General features: G+C 40.5%; 2 protein-coding genes across 4 annotated transcripts in view; both read left to right on the top strand.

Moving 5' to 3' along the window:
• LOC310931055 (guanine nucleotide-binding protein G(o) subunit alpha) overlaps positions 1 to 2,706 on the top strand; it is a gene marked incomplete at its 5' end in the record, with an annotated part of 99,928 nt that extends 97,222 nt beyond the window's left edge. Inside the window, one exon of the mRNA XM_083894135.1 lies at positions 2,510 to 2,706. Coding sequence (XP_083750261.1) covers positions 2,510 to 2,697 — 188 coding nt within the window. The 3' untranslated portion in view covers positions 2,698 to 2,706. The remainder of the gene's footprint in view (positions 1 to 2,509) is intronic.
• A 20,328-nt stretch (positions 2,707 to 23,034) lies between these two features.
• Positions 23,035 to 23,420, top strand: part of cbfb (core-binding factor subunit beta) — a gene marked incomplete at its 3' end in the record, with an annotated part of 36,986 nt that continues 36,600 nt past the window's right edge. For all 3 annotated transcript variants that reach the window (XM_083893126.1, XM_083893125.1, XM_083893127.1), the window contains exon 1: positions 23,035 to 23,400. In XM_083893126.1, the coding sequence (XP_083749252.1) occupies positions 23,323 to 23,400 (78 nt within the window). In that variant the 5' untranslated portion in view covers positions 23,035 to 23,322. The remainder of the gene's footprint in view (positions 23,401 to 23,420) is intronic.

The following is a 23,420-nucleotide window of genomic DNA, read 5'->3' as shown; positions in this document are numbered from 1 at the left end:
CTCGTCAATTACCCCGGCGTAACAAAATCGTCCTTTTTGAAATGCTGGCTGCAAACTTGTGTGAAGTCGTCCCACCGTACCCTCACCATCCATTAGGCTCGCACACACACATCCACCGGAAACCTATGAAAGTTTATCGTACTATTGTAACTACTATTGTACTATTGTTAGTACTATACAGAGACAAATTTGTACAAAGGGGTACACAACAATGTAGGCCTGGCGTTCTGACTTTTTGATACGATAACCGTCTCTCTTGTATCCGAAATCCGCAAATTTTTACGAATAAAATTGACTCTACGACTTAGCATTTCACTAGCGTCTTCGGGGAAATCACAACAACAACACGACCTACCGGAAGCCATGGTTGCTAGGCGGAAGTTCCATTGTGCACGTAGCCTATTGTTTGATTGCAGAATTCATGTGTAAATAACTAGGTTCTGAAATGAGCTTCCCTTGTTTCAAAGAGCAGCAACCGTCACTGGAGTGGAGTCAATCGTCTGCAGACTCTTGGCAGGGATGAGGATAAACCAATTTGGGAAAAACAAACAGACAAAAAAAGAGCATTAAAAGAGCTTTTGACAGGCTGCGAATGATGTTGACTAAATACTATGTGAGGACAACAGCACTACTTCAAATTAAAGCATGAATGACGACTCTCTATCTTTTCTAAACCTGATTCCCAGCAGAGAAATGACACGCAGACACTGATTAAACAGACTCAGAATTTACACTCGGTTAGATTTAAACCAACGGCCTTTAAATCCGAGCTGAAGCGGTCTTCAGTTATAAGGAGGAGGATTTCGCTGAAACAAAATAACTACATGTTTGAATAACCGTGCAGCTGAGGTCACACGGCTCACTGAGCAGATTGCAAAAACCCACCGAGGCAAACTGATTTTTGCGAAGTTGGGGATTTATAAATAAAACTGATTTTGAAAAGAGAAACAGGAGAGATTTAGTTGAGTGCGTTTAAAAAAAGAAAAAGGGACAATAGACGAGGAAGGCAGAGGGAAATGACGATAAACTGGGATGTGAAAAGAGGAGATGGACACAGGGGAGAGGAGGTGATGTGTGGAGACGTGACAGAGGGAGAGAAGGAGTCCGAGAGCAAGAGACGGTCACACTTGGTCAGTCATGAGGACAGAAGACAGAAGACAGAAGACAGCTTCTGTCTTCTGTCTTCTGTCTTCTGTCCTCTCCACACAGTCCCAGTCCCTCAGCTCGTCCTCCTCTTTACTTCCATTTTACCAGCTGCCTTTATCATCACAGGAAGTCCGTTATGCCGCCATCTCGTCCCCACGCTACTCGGCTTGACACAGCACAGCACGACTCTACACAGTTTGGGTAGAGCAGGGATGTCAAACATACGGCCCGGGGGCCATAACTGGCCCGCCAGAGGGTCCAATCCGGCCCACAGAATGAATTTGTTAAAATGTCAATGTCAAATACAATATTTCCCACTTCCAGATACCTGTGACTAAATGTCTGTGCCTTTATAGATCCAGTGTCATGTGTACATGGTAAATTGAGGCATAATATTGTTGTCTATTTCTCAAGAAATGTCATGTTTTGTAAAAAGATACATTCTTGTTGTTCATAGGTTATTATGCTATTATTTTACTGGTCAAAAGTGAGTTTGACACCCCTGGGGTAGAGTTTTCAGGATTTTTAAGTATTATTAACTAGTGCGTTTACCCGTTAGGTGCGTTAGCTCTTTTAGCGAAGTTAGCGCACCAGTCGAACTGGAGCAGTCTGTTTATTAAACAAAAAGCAGCTCTAGTAGCATGCTAAACTAGCAGCGCTAACTTAACTAGCAACTCTAGTTCCATGATGACGGACCGGAAAAAGAGGTGCGTGTGACATCATGTTTACGTGACTCCCAGTTGTTAAAATTAGTCTCTAAAGTGACGCAGTTTTTCGCGCCGGGGCACCGGAGTCCAGGCACCGTTTACCCGTTAGCTTGCGTTAGCTGTGGTAGCAAAGTTAGCACACCTACAGTCAAACTGGAGCGGTCTGTTTATTAAACAAAAAGAGCAGCGCTTGTTTAGTATGACTTATTTTAACAATCGGGAGTCACATGAAACATGACGTAACGCGTTTTTTTTCTTCGGCCGGTCGTCATGGAAACGCGTCATGCGCTAATCTTGACACTGTTAACACTACTTTTTTTACCGATTTGTAGTTTGGCATTGTTCGGTTTGATTCTTGTGTCGGACGTCGCGCTCATGACTCTTCCTGCGACGATACTCTCTGACCAATCAGTGAGCGGCAGTCACCTGACGTCACATTTAAGTATCAGCTCAGTTCGCTTAGAACCTCACCAGAGCAGGTACTAGAAAAGCAGGTACTCTCACTGATGGAAAAGCAAAAGAAAACAAGTCAAGCCGAGCCGACAGGTGCTAGGAAAGCTCCGATTGTCTCCTCTGAGATACAGATGTTCACTCTTATCCAATACTCTAACTTCACATGTGTGTTTGTGTGTGTGTGTGTGTGTGTGTGTCTCCAGGACCTAACACCTACGACGACGCAGCAGCTTACATCCAAGCACAGTTCGAGAGCAAGAACCGCTCTCCGAATAAGGAAATCTACTGTCACATGACCTGCGCCACGGATACAGGAAACATCCAGGTGGTGTTTGACGCCGTGACCGACATCATCATCGCCAACAACCTCCGAGGGTGTGGCTTGTACTAAGCACGCCCCCACCGCAATGTCTTCCCCCTTTTGTCCTACCCCCCCACCCTCCAAAAACCCCGCCCCCTTCCTGGCCCCTCCCTCCTCGCTCCCCGTTCCTTTGACACTGCTGTGGAAATGATGATGACGACGATTCAGCTGATTATTTAAAGAAAAAAAAACGAAAGAAAAAAAATGCAACTAGGTACATATTAATAATGAGGATAATTTAAAAATGAAAAAAAAAAAAAAATAGGCATACGTATATATAAATCTATATATATATAATGTTTTTAGTTCTCGTCTCTTCTGTTCTCTCCTGATGTTCTTTGGCCTGCTGCTGCCGAGCAAAAACACACCTTTGTTTTAGTGGAGAAAAAAACCCCTGAGACCCTGCAGCCTGAAAACTTCTCTGAACAAAGTCGATGAAAGCCTCCATTTTCTCTCTTTCTCTTTCCTCTCTCTCTCGTCGTCTTTCGTTGGTAAACCTGTACTCTTCTTCTTTTTTTGTTTTTCCCCGTCCACGATTGCTATGAATATGACTTTGTTTTTACTTTTGTTGTCGACCGTGTGTATATTTATTACATGAGTGTCAGTCTGTACACTGATTTTTATTCACCTTATTCTTTTCTTCACCTTCAGCACGTGTGCGTACGTACGTGTGCCCTTTCCCTGTTTGTTCTTTTGCTATAGTCGTGATTATTATGTAATGACTAGTTTTTGGCGGGAAATGTTGATAGCACTAAAAGAAAAAAAGAAAAAGACACAAAAAAAAGAAAACGCAGGTCAGCCAAAACCTCAGAAAACACCTCTCGAGACCTGCTGAAACTGACTCTGCTCGTTTTGTTTACATTAGCCAAACGATTTTACTGTTGTTTTGATTAACTTGTATTGGTTTTTTTTTGTTTTTATTATTATTATTTTGAGACTTGGTTTTCATCGGCAGCAAGTGAGGCTTCCTGTTTCCCTCAGCCACTTCAGTCATTGGCTGAAAAAAAATTGTGCTAATCCTAAAAATCAGTGCCATGTAACACGGGTACTGTTGTGTAGATAGCTCCGCTTTTTAGAAGCAAGTCCACCACGTTATAACTCCACCTTTTCCCTTCACTGTTAGAGCCACTGACATCGTCCACGTACGAGAACTCACCCCTCGCTTTGATAAAGGACTGATTAATTTATTTGTTTATTTATTGATCGATCGATTGCCTCTCTGTCTCATGTACTCATGACTTGTTTTTTTCTCTCTCATCCGTCCATCTTTTCCGTTTTTTGGCCTTGTTTTGTTTTGTTCTTTCGCATGACACCCAGATTTCGTGGGTGTAACCCCCTCTTCCTCTTCCTCCTCTTCCTCCTCTTCCTCCTAACCCTCTGACACAGATAGCATGAGATCCTCAAGCCTTTGTACAAAGAGACCAGTTTGAAAAAACAAAAAGAAAACAACAAAAAAAAATAAAGCTCGACGTCGACGCTGTTCAGTTCAACTATTTACAAAACAACAATTTTAAATAAAAATGGCAAAACAGATAAATAAAAAAAAAGAAAGAAACAATAGCCCGACAAGAGAGGATAATAATAATAATAATAACAATAATAATAATAATAATAATAAGAGTTAGTTTCCTTGGGTTAAAAAACGTGAAAGACGGAGAGTAGATTTTGGGAGATAGTGACATGTGGGGATTTTAAGTTAAAAAAGCCATTTATTATTATTATAATTAAGAATTAAAAACCAACAGACATGGGTATTAACACAACGACGATTTTTTTTTTTTACATCCCTTTTTAAAAATGTGTTGACTTGTTTTTGGCCCCGCCCTCTTCCTCCTCCTCCTCCTCCTCCTTTTTAAAGCGTCATGCCTGTTTGTTTCCCTGCATTAGAAACCATGTCCTCACACTTTAGCCTGACTCAGAACAACTCAATATAATACGACGACGATATCCATTTTTGATTATTTCTTCTTTGGGGTGGAGGGGGGAAAATAAACCATTCTTTCGTTTTTATCAGAGGGAAGAGCACGTTTTTTGGCTGCGTTTGCTCGTTAGGAGGACGCCGCATGTTCACACATCGATGCTGTATAAAGTCATGCTCCTTTCTTCTTCTCCTCCTCTTCCTCCTTCTCCTTCTTCTTCTTCTCTGTCTCTCTCTCTTTTCAGTTTGACACACACCTTCCAGGTCTACAATGAAAAGCACAGTTCTCACATCACACACACACACACACATAACACACACACAATAAGTAGATTTGGAAATCTGTTCTGGACTCTGTTTGACCCACTCCTCCGTCTATTTATCCAGATATAAAGAACTCTTTCTTTCCCTTTTGAAAAGATAAAGACTGTGTATAATGACATGATTTACCTGTTTATGGCATTCTGTTCCTGTTCATTATTCTTTTTTTTAATCCACCTCCTCTACGTTCTCTTCTTTCTTTCTTTTTTTACCCAGTGAATGCTTTTTTTTTTCCTGTGCAGCTCTCTCTCTCTCTCTCTCTCTCTCTCCCTCCTCTCCTCTTTAGTGAATGGTTGTTATTTCATGTGGGATGTCCGTGCTGGAAAAACCAATCGAATGTAGTGTTTACATTAAAAAGCCACTGTTTTCATGACTACAAATCTACCTGTCTCCGAGTCGTTCAGTTTCTCTTTCAGCGTCAATCCAGGATTAAGTCCATCATGAGGGTCACATGGGGGCGCTGTTGTCCATCACAGGGACACATATGGAGACAAACAACCATTCATTCTTCTTCTTCCTGGGTTCGAGCCCCAGTTGGAGTAACTTCGGAACAAGTGCCTTTCTGCAAGGAGTTTGCATGTTCTCCCCGTGTGTGCGTGGGTTTTCTCCAGGTTCTCATGCTTCCTCCCACAGTCCAAAAACATGCAATATGGGGATTAGGTAAATTGGTGAGTGAATGGTTGTTTGTCTCTATGTGTCCCTGTGATGGACAGGTGAACTGTCAGCTGAGATTGGAACAGCACCACCCCCCCCCCCCCTCAAAGCAGTAGACGATGGCTGAATTTGCCTAATCTACCTGCTAATGTCTAATATGTAATAATCTCAGGCCTAAGATTAAGTGAGACCTCACTGTGTAATGTTTAGTAGCCGTACCTAAGTGTGTAATCGCTCCAAAAGGAAATACGTTTGTTTTTTGTAGGCAAAGGCATTCTTTACGAAGGCCGCCTTGTTTCTGCAGCAGCTTTGAAGCAGTGCAATGCAGGACTTTTACCCTAATTTAACACCTGCAGAGTGACTGTGATGCTTAATGTGTTGTTTGCGAGGGAGATTGGAGGCTGTCGCCACTCCCTCTACTGTCTGTTAGCGATAAATCAGCCTTGTAAGATCAGGGACGTCGACCCGGAGTCGAGAGATTCAGGAGGTGTTGCAAAGCCTCAGATCTCACGAGAAGTTGAGTTGCTTCACGGTACTACTACACACACACACACACACACACACAGGTACCACCTATAAGATCAAGGCAGTGATGGTGTTATTTTAGACCAGGGGTCTCACACTCAAATGACCTGGGGGCCAATGTTCATCTATTGTGGTCATGAGGGGGCCAGCAAAAGAGTGGGAAAAAAAACAACTGTTCACAATATTTCATCATGATATCACATGTATACTTAATAATACTATTTATGGTGCAAAAATGAATGTATTACTATCAAAAACAGACATTTATTTTAAATATATTTTAAATAATAGTGTGCACAACTGCAATTAAAATTTGTGCCAGGAGCCGTTTCAGCCACTGCCATTCATGGCTTTGGTCCTAACAAGCGTATTTATATGTGTAATTGAATGTTGTATATGATACATTTGATAATGGGATAATTATGAACAAATGTCTTATTATTACTGTTATAATAATCATTGCTAGCAAACAAATATTATATTCTATCACCTCACTGGCAGCTTTGCCTCAGCTACACACTGTGTTTAAAAGACAGTGGAGTTGTGGGCCGTGTTTTCATTATAACATGATATGAAATGGGGGGCCGCATGTAATCGATTGGGGGGCCCGCATGTGGCCCCGGGGGCCGCCAGTTTGAGACCCCTGTTTTAGACGTTCATCATGAACGAGAAGAAGCATAAAAAAAACCTTGTCAGAGTGTGAGGCTGCAACAAAATAGGGAGAGAGGAGACAAGGCCTCGTGCAAAAAAATAAAATAGTTTATTTACAAAAATCAAACTTAAACCCAGGTGGCGTCGTGGTCCAGGTGTGGATCATCACCTTAATGATGACCCTGTCTCCACAACTCTGAAACAGAAGAGAAGAAGGCAAACAAAGCTCTTCAGTTGTCACATGAGGAAGTGAGGAAGAGGAAACGACTGTGACCTTAAGAATTTTGACGAGACTCTGAAGCACATTTTTGTCAGTATTTGTAAGAGATAAACTCTCCATTTGTACGTTTTCCTGTTCTTCCCTCAGCTCAGACTCCACGGCTTGTGTTTGCCCGCTCAGTTGAAAGCAAATGCGCATGAACAGTGAGGAGAAAGAGGTCAGGACAAGGTGGTGATGTAAAAATATATGTACTCCAAAACTGTAGGGGGCGCTGTGTGTAGAGAAAAAGGTGAAAAAGCGGCCAGACTTGCAAAGCTCAGCTTTAATGGACAACAAGGTAAAGCATGAGTTCTGGATTTAAAAACATTACTCACAAATGAAGAATAAAGACATCCTTTCTGGTCGGTGAAGGCCACCGTAGTTCCCTGAAGCACCTGGAAAAGTGACAGGGTGAGTGGATGAGACCTCACTTTATTGTTTTTATAGCCTTTTGTTTGTGTCATTGTTTGTGACGTCTCCACATGTTGTAGTTCTTTCATAATCTGTTATCCTTGAATTTAATCAATTTTATTTAGAATGTGTTGACACCTGAGTTCTTCGATCCCAGTGTGGATGTTTTTTTTTAAAAAAAAGAAATGATCCAGGAAATGAAGAGTCACAGGTTCCTGCTGGCGTCACAGATATATTTATATTTCACTCCCAAACACTTGATAAAGTGCTTAGTTTGCTCAGTGGCACCAGAAAACATAATCCCACCTCAGCTCAGCTCTGCTGCAGAGACGTAAAACACCATCAGCAATCTGTCGGGAAATGAGCCATGATTGAGGATTATTGTCGCTGTTCACTGTGACGCTCGCTGATAAGAAGCCGGTGACGTCTGGTAATTACAGATCTGCAGAGACAAAGTTACCTGAAGACGTTATAGACAACCTTTGTTTAGAGTTTCAATATATGAATATCATCTGTTTTTTCTAGGTTTTTATGTCTCCACACAGAAGAATCATGTTTTCATGACCATACAGTTTGTATTTTTCATATTTGCTGCAGAAGTTCACAAAGGTCAAGGTCATAGTGACCTATAAACCTGTTTTTTGGGCTCTTGAACATGAAATCTGTTGTCTTCACGTACAAATACAAGCACTAAGAGGCAGGATTACTTAACAACTGAGGTTTAAAGTATAGTATTCCTGACTGAGGTTAATTTAGACCTGTATCGTATCATAAGAAGCCATCATTAATCTGGAGCTGTGAAAACATCATGTGTTAAGTTTTATATATTAAAGTTTGTGAAATTTAAGAGCTAGAAAATAGAAAACAGTTTTTCACAACTGTAGAGGAAGGAAAACACAAAAACATAGGGATGTGAGGCATATTTTTAGTTGACGAAATATTTAAACACTTTTATTTATTGCCTTGATCTGTAAATAAGAGAGAAAATAAAAAGTGCAGAGGGGCTGCGGGTTGAAAACCTCCTCTCTAATCTAGATGTCTTCTCTACGTCAACTGACCTCGCTCTGTTGATCTCTTCATCACGTTTTTCGTCCGCCTCCGTTTCCAAAATCTCATCAACGACTTCACACACACAAACAAGTGGACAGAAGAATAAACTGATCAGGATGATAAGAGGCAGCTGGGGGGATTGAGTGTGTGTGTGTATGTGTGTGTGTGTGTGTGTGTGTGTGTGTGGTCAGTTGCCATGGAGACAGATGAAACCTTTCGCCGGAGCGTACGACTGAAAATACAACTTGTTCTATTCAGTGTCAGGGGTTGGTGTGGAGGCACAGAGCCGCCACAGGAAGTTAACACGTTTAAATCTTTTTAAATGAATCACTGGTGTTGGTCCTGATGACCCTGATGGATGAATGATGCATGGATGATGGATGGATGATGGATGGATGATGGATGGACAGTTCTGCGTGCTCACCATGGCCTGACTTGCCCTGCGCTGATAAAAATCTGTGTTTCTGTGACGCAAACACGTTTCACGCGAGTCACTCGTGTCAGTTCACTCATCGTCGAGCAGGTGTGTGTGTGTGTGTGTGTGTGTGTGTGTGTGTGTGTGTGTGTGTGTGTGTGTGTGTGTGTGTGTGTGTGTGTCTTATTGACACTAAACATCACACACAGTCATTGAGTGTGAGATCAGAAAGAATCCCCTGTCAGGGCAGATTAAGAGGCCGAGAGAGAGAGAGAGAGGTGGTGTCTGACACTGTACACACACACACACACACACACACACACACACACAGGGAGACGGCAGTCTTTCATCCTCAGCTGCGAGGTAAAGGCTGGTTCACTGGGTTCAAGTAAAACACGGAGGCTGGATGAGGATGAGAGAGACGCAGAGGAGGAGCTCAGCTCTGAATGTTATCAACAGAAGAGTTGATGGACGAACGATTCAATCTCTCTACAGAAGACAGTTAGGATGACATGGAAAAAAAAATTATTTGAAAGAAAGAAAAAAATAATCAGCATAAATTCTACGAATTTTCAGAATTCAAAAAAAAAATCCAAAATAGGTCACTTTTTCTCAGAATTATTCTGACTTTAATCTCAGAGTTCTGACTTTTTATTAAATCCTGACTTTAATCACAAATTTGAGGTATCTCAGAATTCTGAAGTATCTCAGAATTCTTCTGAGTTTTTTCTCCAAATTATGAGCTTTTTTAAAAGCCTGACTTTAATCTCAGAGTTCTGACCTTTTAAGAAAAAAATAAAAATAACTCTGACTTTAATAATTCTGAGAAAAAATTCAGAATAATTCTGAGATTAAAGTCTGAATTTTGACTTTTTCCTCAGGGTTCTTGCCGTTTTACTGTCTTACTCGTCCGTGTCTATCAACTCAAATTTGTTGAATGAACATTTTTTCTTAAGAAAATCCACTCCTCTGTGTTCAGGGCTGAAACATTGACTCGATTTATTGGTTGAAATGGTAAATTACCGTGGGAATAATCCTGGGTCACATCATGTGACGTCTAACTCCAGTTAGAATCTGTTTTACATTACGTTGTGTTTTGATTGAAGGAAAATGTATAAATGGCTTCAGTGACTCAGAGCCTGATCTTTACTGCAGCTCTTATAACAGAGAGTGTAGTAGCTGAACTATGAGGCTTATTACCTTCCTCTAATGAATTCTAATGAGTTAAAGGGAAGAAGATTTAACTCTGTGACGTTTTAAAAAAACCTTCTGGTTTCAGACTATTCAGACACAAACGACAACAAAAACCCACAAAGAAAAGTCAAGTTAAATAAGAAGCTTCTTGTATTGTGAGTTAACTCCTGGATCTGCTTCATTACGTCTGCTTTTCTACCTAAATGTTGTGTGAATGCTCGTCACGTCACAGATCATGGTCACATTTACATAATGCTTCTGCACACTTTTCAAGTTCGCCTTGTTGTTTTTGCTTACATTGCTTTTTTTTTTTAGCCCCAGGGAGAAAAAGAAGGGGGCTGTGCAGGATCGAGTGAACATTTAAAGAGATTTGTGAAGGAGAGAGGAAACAGAGGAAAGAGGGAGACGAGGATAAGAAAGAGAGGGAGGGTGAAGCTTGAACACCTGTCCGACGTCTGCTTTGACAGGAAAAACAGTTACTGTGGTGATCGTCGTTCTCCTGGAGATGTTTATCCACGAGTCTGCAGCTAAATATACTGTAAACAAACACGGACGTGACCGAGATCAAGTTAAATCATTAGTATTATGCAGTTTATATATACATATGTAATACTTCAATACACTGCAAAACAAACCACATGACGCATTTGAACAACACACTCGTCTATTTCAGGGGTTTGCAACCTTTACTGTGGAAAAAACAGAAAACAGAAAAAAGACAAAAACTAGAGCATGTGCATGTCCTCAGAAAATGCTGAGTCATGCCAAACATTCAGAAAAGAGTAGAAGTAGAAGTGAGACGAGTCCTGAACGAATGAATCACTGAAAAATGAAGGAGGAGACATTAACCGTGTATAATAATGTACTAATACTACTAATAAAAATAAGAATATTAAGTCCAGTCAGAACAATAACGGTTGGAAACGATGACTCAGCATTTCCCAAATAACTGTAATAATAGTTTGTTGGTTGTATGACAAGACGACATCGTGGAGGAGGGTTTATTCTCCACTGACGACTTTATTATGATGATGAAACTGTAACGTGGATGTTATTATTAAAGTGCTGAATATTCATGAGAGTGTTGTGTGTATGTGTGTGTTTGTGTTCTTGTACTTGCGGCATACTGAGGACCAATGAGGGTATTTTTAACCAACAAAGTGAGGTCATTTTTACGAAGTGATGACATTTTGGCCGGTCCTCGCTTTTTTTATCATTGGAATCACTTCCTTAGCTTGTAAACATGCTAAACTGTTTTTTACAGAGTAACAGGTCCTCAATTTGGTCCAAAAACCTGTTTTTCCAGCCCTGGTGTTTCACACACTGCTTGCTCTGGGGCACCACCTGTAGACATTTGCTGGTACTGCACCCAGTAGATCTTTATAGATGTCATTCATGAAGTAGATATTTGACTTTGTCAGCAACCCGGTCCTCAGTATGCAGCAAGTACAATTGTGTGTGTGTGTGTGTGTGTGTGTGTGTGTGTGTGTGTGTGTGTGTGTGTGTGTGTGTGTGTGTGTGTGTGTGTGTGTGTGTGTGTGTGTGTGGAGGTCATCTATCAGTCCAGATCAGGATAATGTTTGGGCTCTTGTTTATTCATCAGCTCCTTGAGTGAAAACCTCTTATGTTGTCAGTCACGTTGATGGAGTGAATACATGAATACATTAATACATTGTATGATCAGGCTTTTCTGTCATTTTATGTTACTATACTGTAAATATATATGTGTATATATATATATATATATATATATATATATATGTGGGATGGTGCTGGAGAATTGCACTGCAGCTTGATTCTACTCGATGCAATGGAGCAAATTTGACTTGATTTCTCTCTTTATAACCTCAGTATTTGTCCTTGTGTATTAATTTGCCTACAGTGAACACATTTATGGAGTTAATCAATCAATTAATCATTTTATTATATTATTTATATAAGTTTCTCGCTTACATCAGCCTGATGTAAAGCCTCCCTCTGTGCTCTCTCTCTCCATCTGTGTCTGTGAAGTGGAACAGGTGACCCACCTTGTGGTAGGACGAGGGTACTGCACCACTCCACCACGCCCTGTTATCGTGAAGCCAAACAGCAGACATGTGTCACGATGAAGCTGGAGCACACACTGTGAAAGACTCACTGCTTCACTCTTTCTAATCTGTCACCTATCTCCCCATCATATGTGTTTAATCTGAGATAATCTGAGATAGATAGATAGATAGATAGATAGATAGATAGATAGATAGATAGATAGATAGATAGATAGATAGATAGATAGATAGATAGATAGATAGATAGATAGATAGATAGATAGATAGATAGATAGATAGATAGATAGATAGATAGATAGATATTGCGGGATAACACACACACACGCACCAAAAAAAGGGATATTTATAGTACCCTAACACCCCCATCTGTTGCTAGGATACCAGGCAGCTCCACTGTCCTCAGACACTTTAGCTTTGTTTACGAAAATGAGAATTTTTCAATACGGTTTAATAAAAAAATGTCGAAATGTCCTCACACGGACATTTGAATCAAAAATGTTGTACTGAAACACACACACATACACACACACACACATACACACACACACGCACACGCACACGCACACGCACACGCACACGCACACACACACACACACATTAGTGAGGACACTCATAGACATTCTCTAGTCCCTCACCCTTAACCTAAACCTAATTCTAACCCTAAAAACTCCCCCAAAAAGCCCTCTAAATATATGAGGAGCAGTGACACATACACACTTCTCGACCACTTGGATCTCTGAGCTGACAGCTGACGGTAACCATGGCGACATCTCCTGACAGATTTGCAGGAAAACCTTGAGAAAATGCTGACAGTCCTTTGTGTGGTGGCCCCTGCAGTCTCTTGGTTCCTATGGCAACCACTGTCATGGCTTCTCAACAGCATCCTTATCATAAATGTCGTCCTCTACTGGTCTAAAGAGAGCCCTGCAACGATAATCTGACCAAGAGTTTGTGGAAGTGACAGCAAATTCCATAAATCTAGAAAGGAATAGAAATGTATGACTCTTAATCGGCTTTATTAGTCGTACTTCAAATATGTCTAAATATATCTAAAGCCTATTGGGAATAATCCCATTAATCTAATATTCTATTAATAAACAACAGCCATAAGAAATCTACAAAGTGATTAAATTAAAGTCAAAGCATGTTCAGTAAATTGTGAGTGTGTTACTTTGCTCAGCTCAGAATCATGTCACTACATGTCCCACTGATGTGATACCTGTCATTTTCCAATGTTCCACTAGAGGGTGCAAAAGGTCCACAATGTAATCTCTGCAAATCTGTATGTTTTCATACCTCAAAGCTGTTTCAACACTTCAGTATTTTTTGAAATGCCTTCGACACATTTCACAGCTGTGAAGACATTTAAATATTGTTGTATTATTATTGTTGTATTACTGAACGTTCTGTGTTATTTTCACGTTTTACATTTTGTCTCAGTTGAGGGACATATCTATGAAAACCAGTGAGAGGAGCAAAGGATGCTGGAGCAGCATCAGAGACGATGAAGTAAAGTTGTTCAAGTTAAATTTGTGTTTTCATCTGTTCACAGAAACTAGCAGAAAAACACATGGACTGGATTTCACTGACATACTGGACTGGATTTGCTTTACCTGTGAGTAGTTTTTTTTTGTTCATTCCTTATTTCTTTCCTTTACTTTTTCTTTTACTTCTTTTCTGTCTCTTCTTCTTTTATCCCCTCTTTCTGTCCTTTATTGCTTTCCTTTTCTCCTTCCTTCATTCTGTGCCTTTTTTAATTTCTGTCCGTCCTTCTCTCTCCTTCCTCTTTTCAGTTCCTTCTTTCTATTGCTTTAATTCTTTCCATTCCCTTTTTATTTCTTTCCTCCATCTCTTCTTTCTGTCTTTTTGTTCATTCTATCCTTCTTTCATCCTGGTTTTCTTTCCTTCTCTTCTGTCCTTTATTGTTTTCTTTTTACTGTCCCTTCTCTCTCCATATTTATTTTAGTCACCATGTTCCCTTCTTTCTATCTCTCCTCTCTCTCCTTCTTTCTTCCAGTCACTTTGTTTCTCTCTTTCCTCACAATGTATTGTTGGTGTTTTAGTGCAACCAGCAGGGGGCGTCACAGCCACAGCAGAATAGCAGCGTGTCACACACTGTGTGAGAGAATTTTTTCATTAGAGAAAAGCTCTTTAATGATTATTGATGAAGTTTGATGAAAAGTCAGCTGATTCTTGACTCTTTAACCTTCCAATTGTATTATTTTTCATTTATAATCACATTAACATTGTTTTAAGTGTCGTATTGGCTGTCATTCCTTCTTTAAACGGACTGTGGTTTATTTAAGTTTATTTATTTTTGTCATTGTTACCTATAGCTAACTGCATTTTCTTTCTTCTCTGTGTTGCTTTGTATGAAAAAAGTGATGAATTAACCTAATCCTACATTTAAAAAATTACTTTAATCTATCTACTTCTTTTTAATCTTTTTTTTACCTTGTTTTTTTACTTTTTTTCCCCACTTTCTATTCAAATGTTGTTTTTCATGTCTCTGTGCAGCATCTTGAATCTGCCTTTTATGTAAAAATAATAAAAATAATAATAATAATTCCATTACTCAGACTACAGAAAATAACCTGATCGCTGTCATTTATTTGTTTACGTCAGTCACACAAATGTCATAAATGTACTAATGAAAATGGACCAAAGCCAAAATAATCTCAGAAATTGTAAATGTAAAATGTTTAGTTTCTGGTGCAACACTGATGTTTGATGACGTTATTGAAATGACGACTTGTTTGCTTATTTTTAAACAACAACTAAATCTCCAGAAACACAGGTTCAGGCACATAAATGCTCCCAAAGATCTGTGTTTACTCAGATTAAGAATAATTAATCTCAGGTATGACACCCTCGTCTTCAGTAATGGCTTCTTTGTTACTATCTGAGATCTAAATACTTGAGTGTGTACTTAAGTTATTGAGTGTACGAGTTTAGTTCACAGCTTCTTTTTGACAACTTTTTTAATCAATCAGTTCTGAGCTGTGACATGGATGAAAAAAGTAGGACAATGTGCTTGATTTAAAAAGGAAAAAAAAATATGAATGAATGAATATTGTTATTGTTGTTGGAGCATTATCTCTTCAGCAGACAGACAGACAGACGGACGGACAGTCAGACTGGCTGACCATAACATTGTAACAGATATACTCAAATACTGAATGCGCCATTCCAAATTGGTTTCAGCCACGGGATCCCACAGTCTGACCAGGAATAAACACACAACCCCCGTCTATACTGTACCAGTGTGTGTGTGTGTGTGTGTGTGTGGATGCAGGGATGTCTGGGTTGATTCTCAGTCTCTGATGTAACCTCCCTGGCAGAGGCCACATGCAGCTCTCTTTATGGCGCTGCGGGATGATCCCGTCTGTCGCTAATGGCAATTTAATTCAAAGGAGTAGCTCCTTAACACTCGGTGAGTTCGCGGCCTGTTCACGCTGAACTGTGACTGACCTTCGGGGGGCGACACTCGTAATAGACAGCGGCCCCACCTAAAATGTCTGTGCTCTCAGTTTGCTGCTCCATCAGCAGTGGTACGGAAAAGTGCTGCCGTGAGAAAACGTAATACACACAAGTGCGGGTGAGGGTTTGTTCAAACGCAGAGAATGTTTGACTGGGAGAATGAAAAGATAAAGGCCTGGACTGATTCTACCCATCATGCATCATGCATTTGGTTCCTGTGGCGCTTTTTATTTTTTTGCAGGGAGAAGCAGAAAGTGCTGTGGTTTCTCTGTCACGTTACTGTGTTTGAACATTAACGACGAGACGACGAGACGCTAACACAGACACTCCACTGTCGCGCTTTCGCACAGATTGTCTTGAGTCAGCTGTGTGTCCGCGTGTAGCGTCATTAGCTTCTCTCTGTGTTCTCATGTTATTGATGCATTTTAAATATTTATCAGGCCACTTCCACTTCCATAGCAGCAGCAGCAGCAGCAGCAGCAGCATCTGCTCAGCCAGAAAAACAAAGCCACTTTATTTCTGTACGCGTCCTTGAATAACAATGAGACGGAACAACTGGGACAAATCTGTGTGATGTGGGACAACAACATGTTTCGCTTTAGTTTGGGGGAAACCAGCCTGACACCGTTTCTCACGCATCGTTAATAGAGTTTAAAGAGGATCAGAAAACCTTTTTTTTTTACTGTGTGGAGTTTGCATGTTCTCTTCAGGTTCTCCGGTTTCCTCCCACAGTCCAAAAACATGCAGATTAGGGCCCAGATGTGTCCCTGTGATGGACTGGTAGCGGTAGAAGATGGATGGATGGTGCAGCTGATATCATCTATCATAAGTGACACCATGGTGACATCACCCATAAGAATCCAAACTCCCCCTTTTGAAGCCTCAAGATTTGGGATTTGGACAAAATTCAGAAGCGTCACATCACGTGACACAGGAGCATGGATTTTTGAAATTCTGGAGATGATCCATTTGCCCTGATGCACTTTGACAATGAGCTTTCTTCTAAAAAAAAAAAGTATCTCGGAATGACTTGAAATTTACCATCATAATAGTCAGTATCGTCCTGAACAAGGATCCGTCGAAAATATTTGTCAACCTCTTATGGAATAATTTTAATGAATTTTTGAATTTCAGGAAATTATTCATTGGCTCTGATGCACCCTGACAGTGAGCTGAGTTTCTTCTTAAAACAAAAAGTATCTCGGAATGACTTGATATTGACCATCATAATAGTCAGCATCACCCTGAACAAGGATCCGTTGAAAATATTTGCAAACCTCTTAAGAAATAATTTAAATTGAATTTTTCAAATTCAGGAAATCATCCGTTTGCCCTGATGAACTTTGACAGTGAGCTGACTTACTTCTACGTTCCTTATCATGCATTACCATAACTGACAAATCTTCTTCAGCTCCCACTATAGGAATACATACTTCCTATGGGCACTGCACTAGTAATCGTTAAATTAAAATACTAGGACATCATGGTCTAAAATTAAAACGACACCAGAAATAAATCTAATAACAAACTTGTCGTGAGGTAATTTGTAAAAAAGAAAACCCCTGACACGGACACTGACCGTGTGTTGTCACATCCTTTAAGAGGCTGCGGGAGGAGATTTGTTTTTGTTTATAGACTGAGACAGAAACGTCATCGGGCCACAGAAATCGGGAGAACATGAGCCTGATCATGTGACGGCAAATTATTTTCGGACATGAGTTCATGTGTTTAGATGAGATCGACAGATGAGGCACATCCACGTTAGACGGAGCTGAGAGGAGCCGCGTCCACTGGGATTCTATCGATTATTAAAAAGTAGATATAAATTGATTGACAAGTCTATAATAAACTTATTATACATTATCTAACATGTAGTTAAGTCTGGTTTAAACTAACGCACAAAAACATACCTGACTAAACTAAATAAAAGTGACGATGTAGAGCAAATTCGTTATGTATGATGGTGATGATTTTTGTATGAAACCCATTTCACATTCACGTGAAAAGTTCTGTTTAAATACACGTGGAAATAAAACAATAATAAACACAGTTACAATCAAATAACTCAAATAAACTCAAGTTATTAGTTGCCGGTTTAATACAAACATATGAAATTAAGTCTTTAAACTATACATCAACGTACACTTAACGATAAAAACACCAAAAAAGGCTTAAAAATTAAAAAATAATAATAAACTGACATGAACAGACATGAACACAAGACCAGCAGAGTCTGTGTCAGAACCGTTCGCCGTGGCAACCGCAGATGAGCTGATTAATTAATGAAGCTTTTACTGCGTGACGTCACCAAGCTACTGTTTGTTCATTACTCACGCGCTGTTTGGCCTGCAGCACACACACACACACACACACATGCACGCACGCACGCACACACACACACACACACACACCTCCAGGCTATCTAAATGGTGGAAATCAATGACACGGGCGTCATAAACGCGTTGAGAGCATATGCCGCAGCCCGAGGACTCGTTTCCTAATCTGGAAACACATTGTAAAAGTCAGAAGTCGTGATTAAACATTTATCTCACGCTGATAAACCACATGTTTTTAAAAGAACACTCAAACTGTGAGCGTCACGACCCCCCGGGATCCTCCAGGCGTTTTTTTGTTGAACTATTATTCTGCGTGGACTTTTTGTTGTTGTGTCTTTTCTTTAGTTCCTTGTTTCCTGTTTTATTTTCAACTAAATGCCTAAAATTCTCAAAAGGCCTGTTAAAGTCATGTGGACCAGTCTAAAATGTCCTCACAAAAACAGGTTTGTTTGATAATTGGTCCTCACAGCTGACTAAAGACATGTGTACACACACACAAACTAGGGATGGGGATCGGTTGGTATTGGTATTGGTCCCATAATATGATTTCGACCAATATTATTGGTCGAAATCATTGGATTGGATATCGGACAGGTAAAAATGTAGATACCTGAGTTTATGATATCGGTGTTGGTAGATACTTGAGTATGTGATATTGGTAACTGTAGATACTCACGTTTGTGATATCGGTAGATACTTGAGTTTGCGATATTGGTATTGGTAGATACTTGAGTTTGTGATATCGGTAGATACTTGTGTTTGTGGAATCGGTAGATACTTGAGTTTGTGATATCGGTAGATACTTGAGTTTGTGATATCGGTATTGACTTGAGTTTGTGATATCGGTATTGACTTGAGTTTGTGATATCGGTAGATACTTGACTTTGTGATATCGGTAGATACTTGTGTGTATGATACCGGTAGATACTCAAGTTTGTGATATCGGTATCGTAGATTCTTGAGTTTGTGATATCGGTAGATTGTTGAGTTTGTGATATTGATATTGGTAGAGACTTGAGTTTGTGATATCGGTAGACTTGTGTGCCACCCAAAGGTGAAATGGGATACTACAGGACCATGACATGTTTTATTTTGAAGTTTTTACTTGTGTGTACGAGTTTTACTTCCTGATTGTCTGCCCCGCCCTAATGTGTTTCACCTGTCTGTCACACCTGTGTTTGATCGTCCCTGTCTGTCTCTACCAGCCTGTGTAGATGGGATGTATGGTTTGTATTTTTTTTTTTGTATTTCCATTTGGAATAGGACCAAAATAACCAACCGTTCCATTTTTCGGTAACCCTTCCCTTGGGTTACCAGAGTAACAGTACGGTATGGGTGGAGCTAGACCCACGACAGTCAGCTGATTGGGTGACAGAAAAGCATCCTTCCTTTTACAAACCAAGCAGGAAGCAAACGAGGAAATGCTCCAAACTTGGTTGTGTTCTTGCCTGTCGTGTTGCGTTCAATGTCGTTTTTGTCGTTGTTGGCGCACCAATATGACGTCAAGCTACGTATCTCGCTGACGTGGCCTTCGTTCTCCGCTGAAACGCAAGCCTGACCCAGGACTTAACCGTTCCAAACTGTACCATGATGAAAACACAGCTTTTACCATCACAATGACCTCAAAGCTGTTAAATTAGGGTACAAATTCTGCATAATTCTGCTTTAAACTTACTAATGAAGGCACACGACTCCTGTGTGCTGTGATATATGAACTTAAAGGTGAAGATTTCTTCTGTTTCAAGCCAACAAAGTATGTCTAACACAGAGATAACACAGTGGAAATATGTTTTAGATATCAAAGGCTTTAGCACATCTCCAGTTCCATACTGTACATCCACCCTACAACAACAAAAACCTCCATGTATCCCTTTAAAGCTCGATTATACATGTTTTTCCTTCTCCCTTTTTTGTTCCGATGGGTCTGACCTCGGAAAAAACGACAAACACCTGAACAAACACCAACAAACCGAACAGCACAACACGTCGTATCGAGGTGTACTGTACACAAACGCACAGGCGTTCAACCTGCAGGTTCTTGTTAGTCGTGTAATTAAGATCTGAGAGCGTGATTATGAAACTCCCCAAGGAGATTAATAATCATATTTACTCTCTGTCTCTCTCTCTGTGTGTTTGTGTGTGTGTCTGTGTGTGTGTGTGTGTGATGACAAAAGCAGACACTGTGCTACATTTCAGGGGCGTGTTATTATCCGCCTGTTTCGTTGCATAATCAAACATTCATTCCTTTGCCGCGTTGCCAGTGCCAATATGTCTGAGCTGAGCTGTAATTATACGTGATCTGTCTCCGAGTCTGAGGGCAAAATAGACAAAACTCTAACTTTAACGCTTCTTTATTTCGCCCCTCAAACACACACAGACGTTGTACTATTATCGCTTCACTGTCATAGTCTTGAGATGTAACACAAGGAAGTGAATGAAAGTACTGATCGTCTGTAGAACAGAAATTAACTTAATCTGATTGATTGTTCAGAATAACGATAATAGTGCCTTGATTAAGGCCAGATTATGCCTTAAAGGTCCAGTGTGTAACATTTAGGTGTTTTTTTTTTAATATACAGAAGCACAAACAGCTGTGGTAGTTTTTTTTTGATACCACCCCCTGGTGGATACTCAATATATTCAAAAGATACAACTTTAAAAGTAGCTTTATTTGTTTTCAGTGCATCATATCCTCGAATACGTGAGCTGGAAATAATTATAATGGCGGTGAACTTCATTATCAACATTTTTAAATGTCAGTTGAAAAACTTGAGTTTTTGACTTTGAGTGAAATATCCTCAGGCAGTTGGTTGTACAAAGGTGTGTCGCTCTCACGAGGCGTGTTCCCCCCTCGCTAGACTTCAAAGTTGTCATGCTTTTCCTGAATTTGATGAAAACTGACTTTACTGTCTGAAGGTGAAACAGACAGTTTGTATTTACAGTTGATAACAGGGTGACATTTCTGCAGCTTCTTACTACACACACACACATGCTGGTTTTGTATTCTTTGTGTGGACACACTAGATATAATGCATTCTCTCACCTCAACTAAATGCCTAAAACTAGGTCTTAATCCTCAAAATGCCTCTTAAAGTCATGTGGACCAGTCAAAATGTCCTCACACAGATATGTTTGCTGGACTATTGGTCCTCACAGCTCACTAAAGACATGTGTACACAACACAAACTAGGGATGGGGATCGGTTAGTATTGGTATTGGTCCGATATTGGTCAGAATCACTGGATTGGATATCGGACAGGAAAAAATGTAAATACTTGAATTTGTGATATGGGTAGATACTGGAATTTGTGATATCGGTATTGGTAGATACTTGAATTTGTGATATGGGAAGATACTTGAGTTTGTGATATCCGTATCGGAAGATACTTGTGTGTATGATATCAGTAGATACTCATGTTTGTGATATCGGTATCTTTAGATTCTTAAGTTTGTGATATTGGTAGATACTTGTGTGTATGATATCAGTAGATATTCAAGTTTGTGATATCAGTATCATAGATTCTTAAGTTTGTGATATCGGTTTCGTAGATTCTTGAGTTTGTGATATTGATATTGGTAGATACTTGAGATTGCGATATCGGTATCAGTAGATACTTGAGTTTGTGATATTAGTATAAGTAGATACTCCTGTTTGTGATATTGGTATCGGGGGATACTCGAGTTTGTCATATCGGTATCAGTAGATACTTGTGTTTGGGATATCGGTATCGGTGGATACTTAGTTATCGGTAGACTTGTACGTGCCACACAATGGTGAAATGGGATACTACAGGACCCTGACGTACCAAGTATACCAGGGTCTGCGATATGCGAAGAGTGCGCGGAAGTATACGATGGGCTTATAGTACACCACCAACTCTAACCCTAACCCTTAAACCAGGTCTTAACCCTGAAAAAGCAGACAAGAAGTCCCCACAAAGATAGATTTATACATGTTTTTTGTGGACCTGAAACAGGTTTGCACAGCTGTTCTTCTTAGCACTCTGCATTAACTGCAACCCTAACCACAATTCAAATCGTAGCCCTAAACTTAACCAGCTCCTCAGAAATGAGGTTCATTAGGACCAGGTTTTGGTCTCCATGTGGACTTAAGGTCCTGACAAGGTTAGTGTTGAATCCAGAGAACACACACACACACACACACACACACACACACACACACACACACACACACACACACACACACACACACAAACACACACACACACGCACACACTCACTCTGCCCTCCCATTTTCACTTCTCACATAAGGATCCTATAAAGTCTCTGCGGTCTGGAGCCCACGCATGTGCAGTGACACCCCCTCCTCTCTCCCCCTCCTCTCCCTCCACCCCTGTAACGTGTGTAGTAGTATTATTATTGTGAATGGGGGAGGGGGAGGAGGAGGAGAGGAAAGGGGGAGGTGGTATTTTGGGTGTACAGTCACAGGAGCGACTCGACGGAGCCAGGAAGTAGACTGTTGGTGCCTTCAAGTACTTTCCAAACTGCCGAAATTTTGAAATGTAACCAAACGCGTTGCAGAGAACAAGGAAACACATCAAAGGCTTGTGTTTTCTGTCGCTTTTTGCGCGAGACATGTGAACAGTAAAAGACACACAAGGCATATTATGTTACTTTGTGCCAGGTCCTCTAATCTAAGTCTAATTATGATAGATTTATTAGCTGATTCGTGACTTTTTATGCTTTTGTTTGATTGAATGATTGAAAAAAAAGAAGAAAAAAAAGGCAGACAGATACTTCCTCTTCTACCAGCAGAACATAAACGAAACTTCTTTGCCAGTATGTATCACGAACAATCACATTGTTATCACATTAAAAACAAAGTTCCACTTAAAGAAAGGAATAAAAGACGCAGACGAGGCGCGCGACTTCTTGTTTTACGCACGCCAGGAAAGAGAGAGGGAGGTAGAGAGACACTTGGGAGGCAGTGAGTGAGTAAGAAAGAGAGAGAGAAAGAGGGAGGGAGTGAGGGAGGAGAGACACACACACACACACACACACACGGTCAAATTGAGCTTTATCTATCGCAGCGGGTCATTTAATAAGAGCCATTTGGAGCCAGAGGCGACCCGGAGCGCGCAGGAGCCGCAGCAGCAGATCATCATAATAAGCAGCAGTCATAATCACAGAGGGCAACAGCAGCACATTACTCCACACAGGGAAGAACAACACACACACACACACACACACACACACACACACACACACTCACAGAGACACGGAAGAGAGAGAGGCTGAGTGAGTGAGGGACGGACGGCACACACACACACACACGCGCGCGCGCACAGTGTCACCTCTTCACTGTGTTTGGATAAATCACAAAAATAAAAGAGAGCGGATCCCGAAGAGGAAGGAAGCCGAGCTTGGTGAAGATGCCGCGGGTAGTTCCGGACCAGAGGAGCAAGTTTGAGAATGAGGAGTTTTTCCGCAAGTTGAGCAGGGAGTGTGAGGTGAGTGTGTGACTCTGTTT

This window comes from Microchirus variegatus (genome assembly GCF_963457635.1).
Source record: "Microchirus variegatus genome assembly, chromosome: 8".
NCBI lineage: Eukaryota > Metazoa > Chordata > Actinopteri > Pleuronectiformes > Soleidae > Microchirus > Microchirus variegatus.
Note: the sequence above shows the minus strand (reverse complement) of the source record. Positions and strands in the feature narration are given on the sequence as shown.